The sequence below is a fragment of the Suncus etruscus genome, chromosome 20, assembly GCF_024139225.1.
Source record: "Suncus etruscus isolate mSunEtr1 chromosome 20, mSunEtr1.pri.cur, whole genome shotgun sequence".
In the NCBI taxonomy this organism is placed as follows: domain Eukaryota; kingdom Metazoa; phylum Chordata; class Mammalia; order Eulipotyphla; family Soricidae; genus Suncus; species Suncus etruscus.
In genome coordinates this window covers 41,744,814-41,767,119 of record NC_064867.1, presented here as the reverse complement: position 1 = coordinate 41,767,119, position 22,306 = coordinate 41,744,814, and the positions used below count along the sequence as shown (strand labels likewise).

The following is a 22,306-nucleotide window of genomic DNA, read 5'->3' as shown; positions in this document are numbered from 1 at the left end:
TGTATGTAAAGATTGAAACATTCCTATCAATGACATATTTTAAAGTCTTTGTTTTGTATTAAGTCTTTCAACCTTGCATTCATTTTACAGTCAGAGTACAACCCCAGGTATTAATTATGACAGACACATGTATCCCTGCACTCACTGTACCCCCCAACTCCCATCTACCACCTCCTGACTCTGATCCTTTCCATTTTTCCTTCAATATCTTGACATGACAATATCATGTCAGAATTTCTAACACCCTCAGCATTCTTGTTTGCTTCCTATATTTTGGGGAGCATTTTCTATTTTGATGCTCAGACATGGTTTGGACCAGATCTGTATGTATGTAGATGAGACGCTCTGGAGAAAATATCACACTGCAAGTTAATCATTCTTAATTCTGCTCAGCAATCTTTTCCCAGTACCAGTCAGTTTCTGCTCCCTACCCCATGCAACTATCATAGTCTTTCCTTCCAAAAGACATAGCCTTCAGGATCTTTGTCAGTACATGGAATGAGGGCTGTTGTCATCAGCTTTTCTCTGATAAACTTGAAGCAACATGTTCATAGCAACACTTTTGTGTGTGGGTAGTTGAATTAATTTCAAGGAGCAAAGGCATATTAGAAAGTATATTTAAAGAAAGTTTGTACAAAATTTCATAAAGTTTAGACTCACTAATTAAATGATTAAAACTAAATAGCAGATATGAATTTTTTTGGTGACTCTAGAAATTATAGCCTGATGCTTATCAGAAGTGAATAGATATATTATTTTACTTGGTTTAGCAATATACCCTGTATTATTGGTTTTATTAGTTGTATTCCTGGTCCATTTCTCATTTCTAAAAGCAGAAGCAGGTCAGGTAGCATTTTAAGAACTGTATAAAAAAATATTTCTGCCTCGTAGTCTCAATACCCAAAAATGAGATGAAAACAGAGAATTTAAAAAATGTTAAGTTCAGCACAGCAGAGATAAAAAAGTATTTGGGATATTTTGTTAATATGCTTTCAGAAAACCCAAGTTTGTATTAAGAACCTGTGTTTTGTGGCTTTTAGGTGAGAGTGTGGCAGATAGGTTGCCAGACTCAGAAGCTGGAGGAAGCCCTGAAGGAGCACAAATCTTCTGTGTCTTGTATTAGAGTGAAGAAGAACAATGAAGAGTGTGTCACGGCCAGCACAGATGGAACTTGCATCATTTGGGACCTGGTGTAGGTATCTGTGATGGGGAGGACAAAGCAGCATATAAAAGAACCCAAAACTCCAGCATTCTTTTACACACAAAAGAATATTCAAATTGAGGAATTTTAAGGAACAGTAAAGAAAACAACGAACCTCAGATATCTATATTCAGCAATATTTGGGGTTTTTAAGATGTGCAGGAAAAAGTTTGGCTTCCAGGAAAAGGTCAGGTATCCAGATACTAAAACAGATGCTGTCTGACCTCTTCATATTTTTTTTTGTTTTGTTTTGTTTTTTGTTTTTGGGTCACACCCAGCAGCACTCAGGGGTTACTCCTGGCTCTATGCTCAGATATCGCCCCTGGCAGGCTCAGGGGACCATATGGGATGCGGGGATTTGAACCATCATCCTTCTGCATGAAAGGCAAATGTCTTACCTCCATGCTATCTTTTCGGCCCTTCATTTTTTTTTTTTTTGGTTTTTGGGTCACATCCAGCATTGCTCAGGGGTTACTCCTTGCCCTACACTCAGAAATCACTCCTGGCAGGCTTGGGGGATCACATGGGATGCCAGGATTCGAACCACCATCCTTCTATATGCAAGGCAAGCACCTTACCTCTATGCTATCTCTCCAGCCCCCTGACCTCTTTAGCTATGCAGGCACATATAACTTCACGTTCTTACTATTTATACCCTGAACTGCCTGGTAAATTTTGCGTAGACATGCAAGAGCTCTACTTACTGCACTGTACATATTTATATTTCCAAGAGTGATCTTCCTGGCCTGAATAGAAGTTTAATTTCTAGGAATTATTCCAGTTTAATACCAGTTTATTTGTGAGGAATGTCCATATTTTTCTCCCAAAAATTGTACCAGTAGACATTCATTAGATCATGGGGAAGGGTTCCTTGAGGCATTGGTACTGGCAAACAGTCACATTGATTGTAGGTGTGGTGTTAAAATGATGTATGCATGAAATAACTATTAACAGCATTATAAACCATGACTCCTCAATAAAAACAAGGAAAATATTTCTGGAGAGATAAAAAAGAAACTTTCTGGATATATATATATATATATAGTGATATATATATCTGTGATATATATATTCTGTGATATATATATCTGTGATATATATATTCTGGATATATATATATAGTGAAGCATGATTTAACTTTAAGTTTTTTCCCCTAAAGGGAAAAAAAAAACTTAGTTAACTATTTTTCCCTAAAGGGAGAAGGTAAATAATTTGGGGGAGGTGGAGGATTTTCATGCAGTGCTTAGGGATTCTGGTCTTTGGAAGCTACCTTTGAATAAGATAGCTGATTAATCAACCTGGCAATATGGTACTTGGTGGTTTGGGGACCACCAAGGCTCAATCTCTGTAGTGATAAAGATAAAACCAGATATTGTATATGACATAACTCCAACCATAGGGAAAATAATTTGCGTTGCAGGGTGTTTCCATCCTATGGTCTAGTTATAACGAGTTTTCCTTGGTAGGAGCAGAGTGTTATAAACTTACCCTTCTCCATTTGACCATGTTCTTAGGTCTTCCCATATTCTTAGTATCTCAAATGGCGAATTGAGCAAGACACATAGGTAAACATAAAGCAGAACAAGAGTTCATCGAAACATTAAAGGCACACTCTAAGCACAGCAACCTAGAGAAGAGAGACTTTTGCAAAATATTGGCCGATACCTAAAATTCCCATTGGTATGTGACTATAAGGACATATCTATACTTGTTTTATGGATGATTTGTGATAGCCTCAATGCCTAGTAGAGAGGACCTCTTTTATTATGGCTTGAAGGGGGGGTATATTGAAATTACTATCAGTGTGGTACACTGGGTGGCTGGGGACTCTAGGTGAGTTTTTATTGCTACACACAGATTATGGGACATGAATTGTAGGCTCTATTAGTAGTTTCAGTTTATTAAGTCTCTGATCATTGGCTGCCTGGGATATCTGGTAAGTGTGTATCTGCCCTACCTACAGCCAGCTTTTAAATCCTGTACTGACGTTTGGTAAGTCTTTCCATTGTCCTAATATTCTATTTAACCTGCTAACATTTTTATCACACCACACTTGTGAATCAAGCCTCCACACATGAACTTCCTATTGGTATGTGACTGCAATAACATGTCTTGACTTGTTTCCATGGATGATTTTATGATGGCCTCAAATTATCTCTGTATATAATGGGGATATGCGATTAATTCGTCTTTCTTTTAAAATGATCAGTTTGGGGGCCAGAGAGTTAGCATGGAGGTAGTGTGTTTGCCTTTCATGCAGAAGGATGGTGGTTCAAATCTCGGCATCCTATGTGGTCCCCTGAGCCTGCCAGGAGTGATTTCTGAGCGTGCAGCCAGGAGTAACCCCTGAGCACTGCCAGATGTGACCCCAAAACCAGAAAAAATTAAAATGATCAGTTTGGGGAGAGATAGAGCCATAATATAGCAGTTAGGGAGTTTGCCTTGCATGTGACTGATGCCAGTTTGATCCCTGGCACTCCATATGGTCCCCCAGAGCCCAATAGGAGAGATTCCTGAGATAAGATCCAGGAGTAAGTCCTAAACTATGCTAGGTGGGGCCCTCAAACACAAAAATAACAGTAAATAAAAAGAACATTCAATTTGGGGTTTGGGGAGGCATCTTAAAGGACTGAAGCCCCTGATAGACTTCAGGTATTCATGGTTCTGACACCCACTGCCAGTATCACAATACCATTGAACTAGAAGTAGCACTCAAGAACTATTGGCTGTGGTCCTAAAATAAAAATAAAAGCTTAGTTTGGATACAGTAGATATTTGAGAACATCTCTAGTGAGAAGAAACTGTGTAAAGTTAGTCTCTATCTAATCTCCAATGACAGAGAAATTGACTTATTTTTGTTTACTATTTAAAACAGTACTCTCATTCTGTTGTTCACACGAGAACTAATTGACTTAGCTTACCAATAACTTAGTTTAAAATTTTAATTAAAATAAAAATATAGATCTATGGGCTTCATCTCATTCAAACTGGAGGTAGGACCTAACAAAATCGTTTTCATAAAGCCCTTTCAACACAGCAGAGAATTGGACTTCAAAATGTGACCTCAAGAATAAAGGACTTTCTAAGGAACTCAGAATACTGACTTTTGTCTCCCAGTTTATTTTTTTCCTCATAGGAAGTTTAGGTTTATCACAGAATATTTTTGCTTTGCCTTTAAAAATGGAACTTGGCATATACGGAATAGTGAAACCAACGCATACCCAACTTTGTACCAAATTCAATTGGAAAAATCAATGTTTTCTAGAGAGAAGAAAGCTGAGTGTCACAATCTTTGAAATCTAGGGGTGGAGACTAAAATAATCTTTGAAATCTATTTTTTAGACGTCTTAGGAGGAATCAGATGATCCTGGCCAACACACTATTCCAGTGCGTTTGTTACCACCCAGAAGAATTTCAGATTATCACCAGTGGGACAGACAGAAAGGTAAATATTTACAGCAAGACTTGCATTGTTTTGTTTTGTAATTAGGAAATCACATTATAGCATTGTAGCTGTGGATGCAGTCAAAGGATGCTAGTTTAAATGTTAATGATTTAGCTGCTGATCAGCCATGTTATTTGAACTTTTGGTACATTTGTTTTCTGTTATAATGTTATGAAAATAACACAGAGACCTCATTGGATTGTGTGGAATTTATGTTATGGTTGTACATAATGGTAGTTACGGAGGGCCTGCATAATAAGTACTTTTTTATTATTAGGAAATTTCTGAGCATGGAATATAATTGCATTGCCCAAATTAGCTGTCATTTAGACTAAACTAAAATTAAATGGCAATAGAGCTTGCCGTCTCTTTTCATTTTACTTCATATATATTAAAAACCAATGAGTTGGGGAGTACACTTCCTTCTGTGAAGATAAGTCTTTTCTTTAGGTAACATTTCCCCTTGAGTACATAGAGATATATACATGGTGGGATATGACTGCTAGGGTTTTATCTATCCATCTCCCTGGGTATCTTAAGGAGTTTGATACCAATCGACTTACCTGCATATTCAATTAGTCTATTTAGATTCCCTCGATTCTAACTGTGACATGACTTTAAAATAATAAAAATCAAGTTTGAATCTAATTTTCATCAGCTAAAGAAAAATAGATGTAGTCAAAAATAATAGAATATTATGCCAAATATATTCAAAATTCTTTCTTCACAACCCCCCGCATTAGAATTTTGGGATATACTTTTTATTATTGACGCTTCCATGAAGATTATTTACATGCATTTAATTTATGTGTGCTGTTAGTGAAAGAATTTAGGACCTGACACATGTGCTTTACCACTAAGCAGCACTCTTCTCATCTAGATAATTGAAAGTCACGGACAGAAAACACTTCATCATAGAAACCCAAGAAATGCTACGTGATCCAACAAGAATAGTTATAGTAATATGGTGCATGCACCCAAGTTGGCTTTTTTTGGATGGTGGTACCAACTGGCAATGCTCAGGGATTTCTTATATTTAAGTATTTGGGAACTATTATGTCCAAGATTGGCAAGAATGGAAGTGCTCGGCAAAAATTGTCAGGAATTCTCTTTATATTTTTTTTAAATTTTTTTATTGAGACCATTGTGAATTACAGATCTTCACAGTTGTATTTCAGGCACATAGTGACAGTGGATTAGAGACGTTCCCACCACCAGTGCTGACCTCCCTTCACCATAGTCCCCAGCATGCATCCCATCCCTTCCTCCTTGGTCCATTTGGTGTTTATCTTGTTATAGTTTGGGTCTCTTGATTCTATTATCATTGACTTTGGCTAGGGTATTTAGATCTGACCATTTTTTATTTCCACTCAATGCTTCTTGAGACCACTTAGACTCTGGGTCCCATCAATTTTTGTTTTTTCTTTTCTCAATTTGTAGGAAGACATAAAAATATGAGGCAGAAAAAATAATGATTCATTCTATGAAAAAGATGGGAGCTCCTATCTAGAAGATATCATTAAAATTAAAAGAAAAAGAATAAAATGGGGGGGCAGATGTGGCAAGGTTTTTGTTTGTTTGTTGAGGTGTTTTTTTTGGGCATAGGCATAGTAAACGTTGGGGAAATTAGAAATGATATTTTCTTGGCCTAAGAGATATAGGCTGTCTCCACCCATGAAGCATACTGTCATAAGACCGACTATAAGCTCCAGACATGTTAGTTGTCTAACCCCAAGGTTTTTCTTTATGGTCCCTGGAGAAGTTCTGTTCAGTTGTGGTTGTCAAAGTCAGTCTTCTATAATTAGAGATTTTGGTTTTTGCACAGATCCTAGGACAAAGCCTTGGGAGTCTTTCTTTGTGGTTCCAGGAATGAGTTCAATATACATTTGAGCAAGTAGATAGATGAAAAGTGAATATTGAATGAGCAAGATTATATGAAATGTAACAGGTAAAAAGAAAACAAAACATAAAAGATTTGATAGGACCCAGAACAATAGTACAGCTGCTAGGGTGATTGTTTGCATTGCATGAAGCCAACCCCGTTTTGATCCTGGCACCACATCTAATCCTTTGAGCCTGACAGGAGTGATCCTTATTCGGAGAGCAAGGAATAAGTCCTGAGTACCTCTGAGTGTCATCCAAAAACCAAAACATAGAAATTGAATGAAATCGAACACAAGGAAGCACCTTCCAGGGTGTGGCAAAAAGGGGGAAAGAGGAAAATAGAACTTTAAAAAATAAATAAATAAACAAATAAATGTTTGTTTTGTTCTGGGTCAGGTACACCTGGATGTACTCAGGGCCTACTCCTGGCTCAGGGATTAATTTTGGAAGACTTGTATCCTTTATGGAATACTGGGGCTCATACCTGAGCCAGCCACGTTCAAGGCAGTTATCATACACAGTACTATTTCTCCAATCTCCAATATCCCTAAAATTTTTTCCTAAAATAATTTACCTCACACAGTTTTGAGCTAGATTATAAGTAATGATGGCAACATCAAGCAAAGAGATATGATATCAACATGAAGCAAATATCAACATAAAGCTAAAAGAAAGAGAATGCATACTAACATTCATACTCCTAACTTTTGGCCAAATATTCTTTACTTAGAATGAGCTAATATTTTTAATAGACTGCAGATTTCTAAATTTTAAAGTTCAAGAATATGAAAGATGTTCATCTCTTCACCTTGAGTCTTGACTCTCTGACTCACCCCTAAACTATTGTCCCTCCATAGGAATGGATGATGTTTTATCATTTGGTCTTTAAATTGAAGCCTGTGGAATGTTTCCTTGATCTGAGACAAAAGAGAACTTTGGGGAAAGGTTGGGGAAGATTGGGAGGGGACATTTAGTCACAATAAAGGCACATCTCTAAAATTCAGCCTCTAGAATGCTCTGAATTTCTCCATCGTTCCTCAGTTTGAAGATATGGAATATTTTCCCCTTCCATTCTACCCATGGCTTGCTTTATTTTATAAAAATATATTTAGAAAAATGGATAAAGATTTACTTTTATCCTTACTTTTATAGTTTTCTTCCAACTTAGTCTCCTTGGCTAATAAAAAACATTCCATCACATTATGGGTTTACCAGCCTCTCCAAATAGAATGCGATTCTTAAATACTGAAAATAATTAAAATTCTGTTCTATCCTTGTTGTAGTCTGTTTATAATTTCAGATTGAGTATCTTCCCAGGATGTGTTTTTCTTACTTCTTATATAAAGTAAAACTTTCTTTTGTTATCACATGTATGGATAATTCCACTGAGTTAATTCATGCTTGATTGTTTCTTTCCTGAATTCCAGATTGCTTACTGGGAAGTATTTGATGGGTCAGAAATCAGAGAGTTAGAAGGTTCCTTGTCTGGATCAATAAATGGTATGGACATCACAGTAGAAGGAGAACATTTTGTCACAGGTTAGTCCTGGGATAGGAATAAAAAGATAAGTATACATATGTATATATATGCATGTATGTGTATATATATATATGTATATATATATATGTCTTAGTTTTTGGGTTTGAGACACACCCAGTGATGCTCAAGGGTTACTCCTGACTTTGTGCTCAGAAATTGCTCCTGGCAGGCACGGGGGACTATATTTAGATGACAACATGAAATTCCCAGGCAAGAAGCAACCATAAGTGACAGCAAAACAAATGTAAAGGTCAATATGAGGTCAAAGAAATAGTACAGGGGTCAAGGTACTTACCTTGTATGTGATCAACCTGGTTTGATCCCTATACCACATGGCCCCCAAAGCATAAACACTCTCATTCACTTCTAGCAGAAATGTTAACTGACCTAGGCTTTTGGGAAAACCATATGGACATTCCTCAAGAAAACAAAAAAATCCACTCCTGGGAACATATCCTGGGGGCCCCAAACAACAATGCAGTAAAGGCATTGTATTCCTGTGTTCATTGTAGCACTATCCACAATATCCAAGATCTGGAAACAACCCAAATGCCTGAGAATAGATGAGTGAATAAAGAAACTATGGTACTTTTACACCATGGAATAATATGCCAGGAAAAATTAAGTCATGAAATCTGCTAAAACATAGACATGGAGAGTATAGTACTAAGTGAAATGAGTCAAAGGAAGAGGGATAAATATCGAGTGACAGCACTCATTTGAGGGCTATTTGAAAAAAGTATGAGAATAATGCCCAAAGACAATAGAAACAAGAACCAGGAGGACTGGTCATTAATAGTATGCTTGCTACAAAGATGAGGGGATGTGCAGTTAGAACAGAAAAGGAACCATTATGACAGTAATAGTTGGAAATGATCACTCTGGACAAAAATTGAACGCTGAAATGAGATAAAATGATGATGATATGCTTTTAGTAACAGCATTACAAATCACAGTACCTAAGAGTAAAATAGTGGGGATAGAGAAGAAATGTCTGCCATAGTGGTAGACTGAGGAAGGGGAGGGAAGGAAATGGAACATTGGTGGTGGGAAGTGTGCATTGGTGAAGAGTTGGATATTAAAGCATTGAACAAAACTCAAAAAAAAAAAAGAAGAAGAAGAAAGATGGGTTGGAGAGATAGCACAGAAATAGGGCATTTGCCTTGCATGTAGCCAAACTGAGAGGAACCTGGTTCATTCCTGGTATCCCATATGGTCCCCAGCCTGCCAGAGTGAAGAAGCTAGGAATGATCCCTGAGTGCTGCTACTGTGTGGCCCAAAAACCATCCAACCAACCAACCAACCAATTCATCGATCAATAAATAAATAAAGTTTAAAAAAAGAATAATCACCATATGAGTCCACACAAAAAATGAAGAGACAGAGAGATGTCACTGGATTCAGCACCGCAATCTGCAGCAAGCATGTGAAAATGGAAGACTCCAGAAACTATAGGTCAGAAAGATATTTCCCCAGAACTTTAGGAGTTGTACAAATAAAAGCTAAGACTCATGTTGCCTGATTTTTCCCTGTGGATTATAAAATTGGTCCTCTGCTTAGTGGAGACATTATGGCAGTTAGAACATATGCCTTTGTGGTCCTAATCTGGGGTCAATTCTTAGCACCATGTGGCTCCACATTACTGGACTTGACCGTTGGAGACTCCCAAACACAGCTGGGGTTGCCCTGACTGTCCCAACACTGCAGGGACCGAGCAGTGCAATCTCCTTCATCTCTTACATTGAACCACCTTCCTGCATTGACCAAATTCACTTAGGAGTGACTTCAAATACCCTGAGCACTGTTTGGAAAGCCAACTGCATTCTGTAAAAAAAGAAATGTGCCATTCCATGAATTGAATGTTCCAGAAAATCTTGCTGTGATTTCCTACTAAAGAGAAAGTCAGACTTTCAAATCAATATTTCTGCGAGCACTCACTGTGCAAAATGCTTTGTGGGACAACCTCAATATCATATGCCCTGCCAGAATCCTGAGTTCTTAAGGGCATTGACAAACAAATGTACTATAAGAAATAAAGTCTCACAAACATATTTAATTAAGGTTTAAAACCAGGCATAGTGTAATCTCAAACTTTTTTCTGAGTGTGTGTATCTACCAATAAGCTTACAAAGAAAAGACTTTAAATTGACATCTGGGGCCAGGTGAAATAATCATTTATGTGAAAATCAGGTCTGTTCCTATTCTAGTGTAATAATACCATTTAACTTTTCTCTTTTTTCAGGTGGGCATGATCATCTAGTCAAAGTTTGGGATTATAATGAAGGTGAAGTGACTCACGTCGGGGTTGGGCACAGTGGAAACATCACGCGCATCCGGATAAGTCCTGGAAATCAATACATCATTAGCGTAAGTGCTGATGGAGCCATTTTGAGATGGAAGTATCCGTTCTCCTCCTGAAATACCAGAATGTCACCAATTCAGGGCACTGGACAGTTCTGTTGAAGACTAAGTTTAGATGATGTCAGGGTTGGTCCTTTTTTCTTACATGTGGTTACTGGATCCATTTTACATTCTTAAATTATATATGTTAATTGAAATATGTTTAGAAAAATATGTTCAGTATTTAATAAATGCTTTTTAAAATTACTTTCTCACTTGTTTTCTGTCATATCTTTCCAATGGCTCCATAAATTTCACATCTCTATGACTTAGTCATAGATACCATTGCTTATCTCCTCTAAAAATAAAAGTGGGCCATCATCAGAATGGGAGAAATTATTCACCCAAGACCCATCAGGTCAGGGGCTAATATCTAAGATATACAAGGTACTAGCAGAACTTAACAAGAAAATATAATCTAACCCCATGAAAGAGTGGGGAGGAGAAATGAACAGACACTTCCTCTGAGAAGAAATACAGATGGCCAAAAGACACATGAGAAAGTGCTCCACATCACTAATCATCAGGGAGATGCAAATCAGAACAACAATGAGGTATCATCTCACACCACAGACACTGGCACACATCGCAAAAAAACAAGAACAGTGCTGGCAGGGATGTGGGGAGAAAGGAACTCTAATTCACTACTGAAGGGAATGCCATCTAGTCCAGCCCTTATGGAAAACAATATGGAGATTCCTCAAAAAATGAAAATTGAGCTCTTATATGATCCAGCTATATCACTCCTAGGGATATACCCTAGGAACACAAAAACACAATACAAAAATGCCTTCTGCACACCTATATTTATTGCAGTGCTATTTACAATAGCCAGACTCTGGAAACAACCCAGATGCCCTACAACAGTTGAGTGGCTAAGGAAACTCTTGTACTTATATACAGTGAAATACTACGCAGTCCTCAGGAAAAATAAAGTCATGAAATTTTCCTATACTTGGAATCTATTATGCTGAGTGAAATTAGTCAGAGGGAGAGAGATAAACACAGAATAATCTCACTCATCTGTGGAATTTAAGAAAAATAAAAGACATTGTAATAATACCCAGAGACAATAGAGATGAAGGATGGAAGGACTGGCCCACAGTATGAAGCAAACCACAAAGAGTGATGAGTGCAGTTAGAGAAATAACTACAGTAACAACTATTATGACAACAATAATAAGTGAGAGAAATAGAATGCCTGCCTCAAAGACAGGCTGGAGGTGGGGGAAGATGGTTATGGGGGTATTGGTAGTGGTAATGCTGCACTGGTGAAGGGGGAGTGTTCTTTTTATAACTAAAACCTAACTACAGACATGTTTGTAATCATGGTACTTAAATAAAAAATACTATTAAAAATAAAAATAAAAGTGACTAGGCCAGAAAGATGGTTTAAAAAGCTAAAAATATGGGCTGGAACAATAGCACAAGGCATTTGCCTTGCATGCGGCTGATCCAGGATGGACCTTAGTTCTATCCCCGGCATCCCATATAACCCCCTCATCCCCTGAGCCAGGAGCAATTTTTGAGCACATAGCCAGGGATAACCTCTGAGCATCACCAGGTGTGACCCCCCCAAAAAATAAAAATATATAATTGCTTTTTGGTTTGAATAGATAATACAAGGGTTAAGAATCTTCTTGCCTTGAATTGCTCCTAACCCTAGTTGGATCCCTGCACTGAATATAGTTTCCTGAGCAAAACAAGGGGTCTCACCTGAACCATGAATAAACCCTGAACACAGTCACATGTGGTCTGTAGATAGAAAAACAAAGTTGAAGTGCATTCTTTGCTTGTAGGATTTACAGGTTCAATTCTTAACACCCCATGGTCCTCTGAACATCACAGAGAATGACCATGAAACCTGATTTATACGAGGTGTGGTTCAATGACTAAAAAATAATTTAAAACTAAAACAAACGTGAAGGACAGATCAAAATGTAATAAATGAACAATTCTGTGATCATTCCTATCGTATCAACACAAAGAACTCAGAAAACTGAACTGAACATAGAATCCCATGAGAATTTTATTTTTTAAAGATGGGAGATATCACTTTCCCCAACTTCAAATTGTAGTATAAAGCTAAAGCAGTAGATAAAATACCATGTTATTGGAAAAAACACAAATCAGTGAAACAGACTTGACTATCATGAGTCAAATTCTCAGATACAAGATCAATTAATCTTTGATAAGGGAGTCAGAAATACAATGTGGAGCAAGAGAAGCCTCTTCAACACCCGGTGTTGTGAAAACTGGTGTGAAAACATGCTAAAAACATAAAAGAGACTTGAGGAACCTGACCAGCTCCCTGGGCTCACTCTTTTCTCAAACAAGAAGTAAACCTAGCTGCGAGAGATCATGGATACACTGGCCCACTCAGCAACTCAGCAAGAAACTGGCCATCTTGGGAGGAGAGGGCAAGTCAAGTCCCCACCTACTGTCTCTGTGCTGTGCCTGACATGTCCCCGAATTTCCCTCTACAGAGCTAACCCCTGCTGCCCTGCTCTTGAATCCCAGACAGATGCCTACACATAAATAATGCTGATGCTCGTCTCTTTGGTCATGTTTGTTAAGGGCTCCAATCCAGTTACCCTTATGCATGCATAACAGCTCCCAAATCCCCATTTTCATGGCTCTTGAAACCAGGAAATGTCCGTATCAATAGTGCTGATCAGCTGACCTCTTTTGTCATCAAAGTGCATCAAGATCTCGGACCCTCTTCCTATAGTGTTACCAGTGCACTACTTATAACCTCACTTCTGAAAGCGCCCCTCTGCCTGGCTCTGGAACTCAAGACATGACCCTACAGAAGTCATAATGCTGACACAGTCCTCTTTCATCATCTAGGGACATCAGGGGTCTGACCCTCTTCCTGACCTTTGAACCTAAAGACGTGTGTGATCTCTCTCTGTCATCTGGACACAGGAGTTTCTCCTAATAGTCTTGATTCCAGGAAATGTCCTCAGCCTCCTAATCCTGACGCTGGCCTTTTTCATGATCTAAGTGCTTGAGGGTTTTGACCCTCTTTCCTCCCTTTGCCCCTGTGCCCTGTGTGACCTCTTCCCAGGTCCGCTGAATCCAGAAAGCCTCTGCTTAGCTTTCACAAACCCAGGACACACTTTTATGGCCCTATAATGCTGACAATGGCCTCTTGACTCATCTTGTGAGTCAAAGGTTCAGTCTGTCTTCCTACACCTTTGTCCCTGTGCTATCCATGAATTTTCTCTGGGTTCTCTAGACCAGGGGTCTTCAAACTACGGCCCGAGGGCCACATGCGGCCCACAGAGGACTCTGATCCGGCCCACCAGCAGTGAGCGCTGTTTGGTTGCCAAGATACCTGCCAGCATATACACTCAGTGTATATCCAAATATCAGGAACCATGCACTCAAAATGGTAACCATCTTTGGTAGCACTTATGCCTGTCAACAGACTTTTCAAGAATGAAACATCTGAAATCGCCAACCAGATCAAGATTAACTGATGCCCACTTGCATCACTTGTTATGACTGGCAGTGACAAATATGGAACCGGACATTGACCATCTCATTAGCCAAAAGCAGGCCCACAGTTCCCATTGAAATACTGGTGCATGATCTGTTTATTTATAAATGGTTTTCATTTTATTTATATAAGATATGTGCAGTGTGAGTAGGAATTAGTAACTCATATAGTCCAGCCCTCCAGCTCTCTAAGGGACCGTAATCCGGCCCCCACTTTTAAAAGTTTGAAGACCCCTGCTCTAGACAGAGAAAGTCCTTCACCACCCAGATCTCAAACCAAGGACATGGCCTTAACCCAAAATGATGATGTTGGCCTATTTCATCATGTAGGTGCATCAAGGGGTCTGCTTGCACCAAGAGTGACATCTTCCTTGGTCCCCTGGACTGAGAAAGCCCTCACTGACTGGCACATGATCACATGATCATATGGCATTTCACTCCCATAATGTTTATGTTGGCCTTTCTCTCATTTTTATTACTGAATTACTATGCGCTATGCAGTTATAAAATTGTTCATAATGGAGTTTCAGTTGGGTACAAATGTTTGAGCACACATCACATTTCACCAGCGTACACTTTCAACCACTAATATTCCCAGCTTGCTTCTTACTGTGGTCCAGTTTTCCTGGCCCTCCTTTTTATTGTCTTTGTGTATTATTATACTATTCCCCCCTTCCCCTCATACTATTTTTTTATATCTCACAAATAAGTGTGAGCATTCTGTCTGTCCTTCTCCATCTGACTCATTTTACTCAGCAAGATTCCATGTTCACCCATGTATTAGGAAATTTAAAGATTTCCCAACAGCCTTCATGCTGACCTCTTTTGTCAATTAACTGTGTCAAGGACTACGACTCTTCCCATCCAACTGCCTATACCATTCAGGATCTCTATTTGGTCCCCAGAAACTAAGAAGCTCCTTCTGCCAGGTTCTCAAACCCCAAAATATGACCTTTCAGACCCATAATAATAACTTCCAGCTATCAAAACTTGAAAACAACTCTGGAGCCCCATAAACTGATACAGCCTCTTTCATCATTTACATGCATCGAGGACTTTGCCCCTCATCCCACCTATGCCCCTGCACTGTTTGTGATATTTCCCTGCCTTTCCCTCAAGAGAGGAAGCCCTAATAACTAACTCTCTAACCCAGAACACGTTTGTCATAGACCATAATGCTCATGCTCATTTCTTTCATAATCAGAGTCTCTCAAAGACTCCAAATCTATTCCCAAGCCATTGCTCAACTTTTGTGCATAGCTCTGAGTCCCTGAACTGAATCCCAGGTCTTGAACACAGGTAATGTCCCATGGATTTATATTGTTCACATTGTATTCGTTTGTCATCTAGGTGTATCAAAGGCTCTGACCTCTTCCCACCCCATTATGCTTCTCACAGCATTTGTGTGACCTTCCTAGGTCCCCAAGATTGAGAACCTCTACTGACCAGAACCTCTCCAACTCAGGACACACCCCTACTTTCCCATAATGTTGACAATGGCCTATTTGTCATCTGCATATACTAACACCCTCTTTCAACTCCATGCATTTGTACTGTACATGTCCCCTCCTTGGGTCTCCTGGTCCTACTAAGCCCCGATCCAGGACATGCCCCAATGACACATAATGCTAATGCTGCCTTGTTTATAATCTAGATGCGTCATGTGCTCTCTCTTCCTACTCTGTTGTCCCTGCTTTGTATGTGACCTCCCGAGTCCCCTAGACCAAGGAAGCCACCTCTGCCTAAATCTCAAACCCAGGTCACTTACCTAAGAACACTTTCAACCTCATTGATGAAAATCCTGATTCCACCCTTTTGTCCCTATATGTCAGGGGTCTCATTTGCGGCCCTCCGTACAATATTTTGTTTTGTTTTGTTTATGTTATTTGGGTCACACCCCCAATGTTCAAGACTTACTACTGACTTTGCACTCAAGGATCACCCCGACTTTGCCTCCTGTGGCCCCCAGGTAAATTGAGTTTGAGACCCCTGCTATATGTGATCTTCTCTGGGTTGCCTAGAACAAAGAATTTCAGTTCACTTGGTTCTGGAATCCAGGACACACCCCTATGGACTCATAAGGTTGAATCTGGCCTTTTTCATCATCTAGGTCCATTAAGGGATCTTCCAACATTCTCCCCTATGTGCCGTGTATGACCTCTCTCTAGGTCTCTTGTCATTGAGCTACTTAAAGTCTCCAAATCTCTTCCCACCCTATTACCCATGTATGAGCACCTCTTCTTGAGTCTTAAACTAATGAAGCCCCTTTGTCAGCTTTTGAAACTAGATCACAACCGAACAGACCCATAATGCTAATGCTGACCTCTTTCATCATCTAGGTGAATAAGAGCTCTGACCCTCTTCCTAACCCATTCCCATTGAATCATGAATGAACTTTCCTTGGGTCCCTTGGACATAGCAAATTCCCACCACCTGACTCTTCCAAACCAGGGCATGCCCTACACACTTGCTAGCATTGGCCTCTTGTCATCTAGGTATACCAAGGGCTCCAACTCCCCATCCATTCTGCTTTGCCACCTGTGATCTACCTACGTCCCCTGGAATGAGAACACCCCTGTGCCCAGCTCTCAAACACAAAACATGCCCCTACTGTTCCATCATGCTTAAGCTGGACTCTTTTGCCATCTAGATGCATCAAGGAATCTGATCCTCTTCCCACTGGGTTGCCCTCTGTATTACCAGGATATGTGTTATCTTTTCTTCTGTTTCTTGACCTGAGGAAACCCCCACTTTATGGCTGTTGAACTCCAGACACACCACTACTGTTCATTAATGCTGAAGTGGGCTTCTATTTTCATCTACATGTGTTCAGAGCTCCAACCCTCTTTCCATTTATGCATTCCATTTTCCTGAATTTTCTTCCAGAGAGGAAAGCCACAATGCCTGGTTCTATAATGCAGGATATTCCCTTGTAGATCCACAATACTCACACTGGCCTATTTCCTCATCCAATTTTCTCAAGGCCTCCAACTCTTTTCTCACCTTGTTGCCACTGCACTATGTGTGGGCCTGGTTCAAGGAAGCAGTCACTCACTGCTAGGCTCTTGAATCCAGGAGACAGATCAACAGAAACATAATGCTGATACGGCAGATTTCATGACCAAGACTTGTTCAAGGTCTCCAATGCTTTTATTACACCCTTTTGCCCTGGCTCTGTTTCCTTTATGCCTTTCCCTCTGCCTTCTCCTTGTTTCCTTCAGAGGAGGAAGCCCCCGCAATGTAACTTGAATTTAGGACATGATCCTATGGATCTATAATAAGGTTGACACTGGCCTCTTTTCTCATTAAGGTGCATCAAAGGCTTTGATCCTCTACCCATCCCATTTTACCTGCAACATTATGATTTGTCCCTTGTGTGAAGAAGTCCCTGCTGCCCGGATCGCATATCCAGGACAATACCCTTTGGACCCATAAAACTGACACTGGCCTTTTAGTTGCATCAAGGACTCTGACCCTCCTTTGACATTTTTGAACATACATCATATGACCTCTCTGTGGGTTCCCTGGACCAATGCACTCTCCTGCACTTGACTCTTGAACCCAGGATATGTCCCTCTGGCCTTATTTTGCTGATGTTGGTTTATCTCACCTTCTAAGTGTGTCATGGGTGTAGAACCTCTTGTCACCCAATTACTCCCTGCTGAATGCATGATTTCTGCCTGGGTGCCCTGGATTGAGGAAGGATTCCTGCTGCCCAAATCTCTGACCCAAGACACCTCTGTACAGATACATAATGCTTACACTGATCTGTTCACACTCTCAGTGCTTTATGGGCTCCAGCCCTCTTCTTATACCATTTCCCCTGCTTCATGCAAGATCTCTCCTTAGCTCCCACCACCTGACTCTCTTTCCCAGGACATGCACCTGTGGACCTAAAATGCTGATGCAAACCTCTTTCATTATTTCCTTGTTTCAAAGGCTTTGACTCTCTTCCCACCCTATTACTTCTTTGCCATGTGTAATTTTCTCGGCATCCCTTGGCTCTAAAAAGCTCACCCTCCCTTGCTTTTAAGACCATGACATGCCCCTTTGCTTCTATGCCTTGCATTACGTCTCTCTGGATCCGCTGGAGCAAGGGAGCACATTGCACTGGCCTTCCATCCCAGGACATGCCTCTTCCCACCCTATTTTCCCTGTACTGTGCATGTCATCTTCCTGGGTCCTCCAGTCCCCTGCTACCTGGACTTAAATTAAACACAGGACACTGCCCACTGGACACATAATGCTGACACTGACCTCTTTTATGTGAACTATGAGCACTCAGATGGTGTGTGGGCAGACCATGTGGTGGCAGCCCTGGCTTTCACCAGTGAGCAAGGCCCAGAGGTCCTGGCTTTGCAAGCTCAGTCACTGGGGCTAACACTCAAAGCAGAGGGAGGGGGGGCTAATGTAAGCCGGTCACCCCTTCTTTCCTTAGTCCCCAGATCTTGTTCGCCTTTTAGCAGCAAGAGCTGAGCCTTGCCAGAGGAGTCGTGTGGGGACAACTGAGCAGCCAGGCGCTGCAGGCAGGATGTGGACTTCACCATCACGGCCTTGACCTGAGCAGATGAAGAGGCTTTTCCAGGTTGCTGGTGTGTGCCCCAGCCACAAAGGGAAAGAAAAAGTAAGGGGTCATCATGGCTGGGGGAGTGCCGCCTCCCCTGCTGGCCTCTTCTGTCACGTTCACAGGTGGTCGTTGCCACCTTCCCACCCTCTGCATTCTCCCTCTGGAGCCCCGGATCCTGCTGTGCTCCCCAGGAATGGTCAGTGTGGGGGAGTCTGTGCAAGGGGGGGGGTCTGGGAGCCACAGTACTGACTGCAGAGTAACGACATCCCCCAGAATGGCCAGTGTGGGTGAGTGTAGAGGACTGGGGACCACAGAGCTATGAGTAACTGCACCCCTGGGGATGGCTAATGTAGTTGAATCTATGTGGAGGGCAGGGCTGGAGACTCAGAACTGAGTGTAGGTGACCTTTGACCTTTGCCACCTCTTTTTCCCTCACTTATATCTGGGCCAGAACTGAGGAAACCCCACATGAATCTCCACAGCTCTTGGCTCTGTCCTCTGCTCTCCTGCTTGGTCCCGTTGGTTTTGGGGCTGAGCCTTAGGCTGTGGCTGGCACGGGATAGCTCCCCTATATCCCATCTTCCTTTCCTTATGGCTAGGATTGAGTCTCTGACCTTCCTGACCTTCCCCTCTGCCTGTGCTTGGAGGCCCAGCCCATTAGTCACACATGGGGTAACCTCTGAAATGCTGTGTGGGTTGGCCCCCGAGAATTGAGCCCTTCTTTTACTGGGGCTTCTGAGCTGCTGTTTCCTTCACCCCATGTGTTGCTCACCCACATTTCTCAGCACTTATGGTTATTTCTAACACAGTATCTCTGTTACTGAGAATAGCTAGTTAGCCATGCAGTGAGACCCTCAGCTCTGGGGCTCCTCACCAAGTGGGATTTTATTTTTTGCTTTGCTAATATATTTATTATTTTTTAAATTAAATAATAATTTTTATTGTGACCAAAAAAGAGTAACAAATCTTTCACAGTAATATTGAAGGTACATAGTGACAATGAATCAGGGCCATTTTCACCATCATGGTTGTCCTCCCTCTCCCCGCCCTTTCCCCAGCATGTGTCCCATATCTCCCTCCTTTATCCCTCCCCGAAGGCTAATGTACCTGTTCCCCTTTTTGTAGAGCTTGTTGTATACAGGGTATACTTTGGGTTTGGTGTTTAACTCTGATCATCTTTAATTCCACTCAGTGTCCATACGACTGTTTGGTCCTGGTACCATTCATTTTTATTTTCCCCCTCAATTCATGAGGCAAAACAAGATGATTCAAGTTGTGTGGTTCTGCTGGAAGAAGACAAAAACAAAAAGAAAGAAAAACATAAAAACAACAGCAACAAAATACTCCAAAAAATCATCAAATAATAATCAAAGATTGGAAAAGAAAAAAAAAGAAAAAAAAAGAAGAAAAAAAAGAGAAAAAGTTAAAAGAAAAACCAACAAACCAACGAAGGAGTGCTGGTGTGCAAGGTTTTGTGCCTCCCCCCACCCCCCTTTTTTTTTGGATAGGCACTTTAAGTATTGGATCTTATGCTGTTGCATGACTTGGAGCTTCTATAGGTGACAGGATACAGCTGCGTGGTGGCTACAGGGCCACTGAGGGCACAGCCCACAGAATTTTCTGGAAAACACCGCTGCTGGATCAGAGCCAAGTGCTGGAGGGGAATTTCTCACTGCTGCTTTGAGGAGCCAGGACCATCGATCGCCCCCGGAACCCAGCTCTCTGATATGCCCCCAAAATTTCTGACTGTCCGATGCCATAGTGAGAACTTGTTTCCAAGCTCTTCCCGGAGAGCTTGGGTGACTGGAAAGGGCTTCTGGGTGCCTCTAGTGGACACCTGCCTTTGGTGGCTCTTGTCCCTGGAAGAAAGCCCTCTCCCCACTGCTCTGTCAACAGGTGGGGTCCCTGGCTAGTGCTAACTCTGGACCACTTGTGCCTTAAGGTATCCTCCTGGGCCTACACGTGTGGGTCAACTTTGCCTTCCCCCTCCCTGTCTCTGGGAGCCGGAGGAGGTTCCTTTCATCCAGGTGGGCTCAGCAACTCTTGCTCTACCCTGTTTCTGGGAGCTGGAGGAAGGTCCTGCCCATGTGGGTCCAACAGCCTTGAGAACTTGGTGCCTCCCCACTTTGAGTGGAAGGCCACACAGTCCTCCTGGCCTGGTTCCATACCACTAGCCTGAGTTTCACTGGAGTTCTGAGACCTACCTCTGAGGCAAGTCCTTGATGGCTCCAAATAGCACCTCTAGGACTGATAATTGCTGGAATTGCTGTGCAAAGCTGGGCTGTATCCCAGATACCACATGGTCCCTATGTACTGCTAAGTGTGGCCTGGTGGTCCCCAAGCATTGCAGCGAGGTCCTATCGGAACAGCCTGCTTTGGCATGGAAAGCAGCAGCAGGAGATTCTGTATGGAGATTCAGTACTACCCTTTGTGTGAATCAGGATGGGTCTCTCATGAGGTGGCCTCTCCCCTCCACACTTTTCGGCCCTCTTGCTGGTGCCAGTCAACATCTGTGTGTGAAGTTGACAGCTGGTTTGTTTCTGGCTACAGCTGTGCCACCATCCTCCGGGTTGACATAGTCCTGAACTGCAGACATGTTGAAGTACAGTTAACTACCAATTGGCAGGAGAATGCAGAGTGCAGGGACCTCACCATCAATTCCATGTTCCCTTGGGCACACTCTCTCCTGACAATGGCCAAGGAGGTCAGAGGTGCCTCAGCAGCATATTCTCTATTTAAATCCTTTTCTCTCTCCCTGAGAGTGGGTTTAGGGGTGGGGCACAGGACACTGCATGCTTCTTCTATGGGGTGGTGCCCGGAAGACCATGATAAGAGACATGACACATGTAGGCAGCCTTGTGACCTTGGCTGTCTCTGTCCCAGGCAGGAGTAGACTCTTCCATAGCCTCATTTCTGCCTCTGTTTTGGGCTCTGTAGGGACAATCACCATAAGAGTAGACCCTTCTCACCTTTAAGATGGTCTTTAAGATGTTCTGGGGCCATACCACTAGTCAAGAGTTTCACAGGAGTTCTGAGATCTGCATTTTGGATGTCTTTGATGGCTCTGAAAAGCACTGGGGTTGCTGTAGGGTGGGGGCAACATGGGTGGCCAAACATTAGACAGGTGAGATCAGTTAGGAACTTCCTTCCAGGAGCAATCCTTCCCCAGGGCTTCCCATTAGCTCTGGGAAGGGGCATCTACTCCCTGTACTCACTATGGAAGCCTCTTTCTGTCTCAAATGAGAAAGCAGTGGGGGATGCCATTGAGTGGTCCAGTTCTGCTGTGATCAATGAGTCACTGTTATGTCAGTGCTTTTCGTACTTTTTAGGGCTTTATTGATATGAAATTTCTTCTTGGCGCATCTTTGTGGTTCAGAACGGAAGCACCACCACCCTATTTTCAGACTCACTAGCACCACCTGGAGAATGACAGGAGTCTCTGTTGGAGTCTTCCCTGTGTGTACACAGATGCTACTGTAGCCATGGCCTTTACTTCCTCAGAAGCACTTTGGGGTACTTGGCAGGTTCTGCCCTTCCTGTCTCTTGCAGAGACTGTGCATGGTTTCTGGGAATCTCACTAACCATGTCCCTGTCTCAGAAGGTGCCTTTGTGTGGTTTGGTCATTTCCAAGGGCCTCCCATCCTAGATCATAGCCTCCCTCCATGGCTTATAAGATATGAACAGCCCACATTCAGGTAGCTCTGACACATTCCCAGGAACTCGAGGCCTGTTCAGTGTCTTCTCTGACATCCCTATCCCGGAACT

At 41.8% G+C, this 22,306-nt stretch overlaps 1 protein-coding gene across 1 annotated transcript in view; it reads left to right on the top strand.

Moving 5' to 3' along the window:
• Positions 1-10,626, top strand: part of CFAP52 (cilia and flagella associated protein 52) — a 54,564-nt gene extending 43,938 nt beyond the window's left edge. Inside the window, exons 11-14 of the mRNA XM_049766284.1 lie at positions 1,041-1,192; positions 4,544-4,646; positions 7,958-8,069; positions 10,313-10,626. Coding sequence (XP_049622241.1) covers positions 1,041-1,192; positions 4,544-4,646; positions 7,958-8,069; positions 10,313-10,488 — 543 coding nt within the window. The 3' untranslated portion in view covers positions 10,489-10,626. The remainder of the gene's footprint in view (positions 1-1,040; positions 1,193-4,543; positions 4,647-7,957; positions 8,070-10,312) is intronic.
• The last annotated feature ends 11,680 nt before the right edge of the window (positions 10,627-22,306 follow it).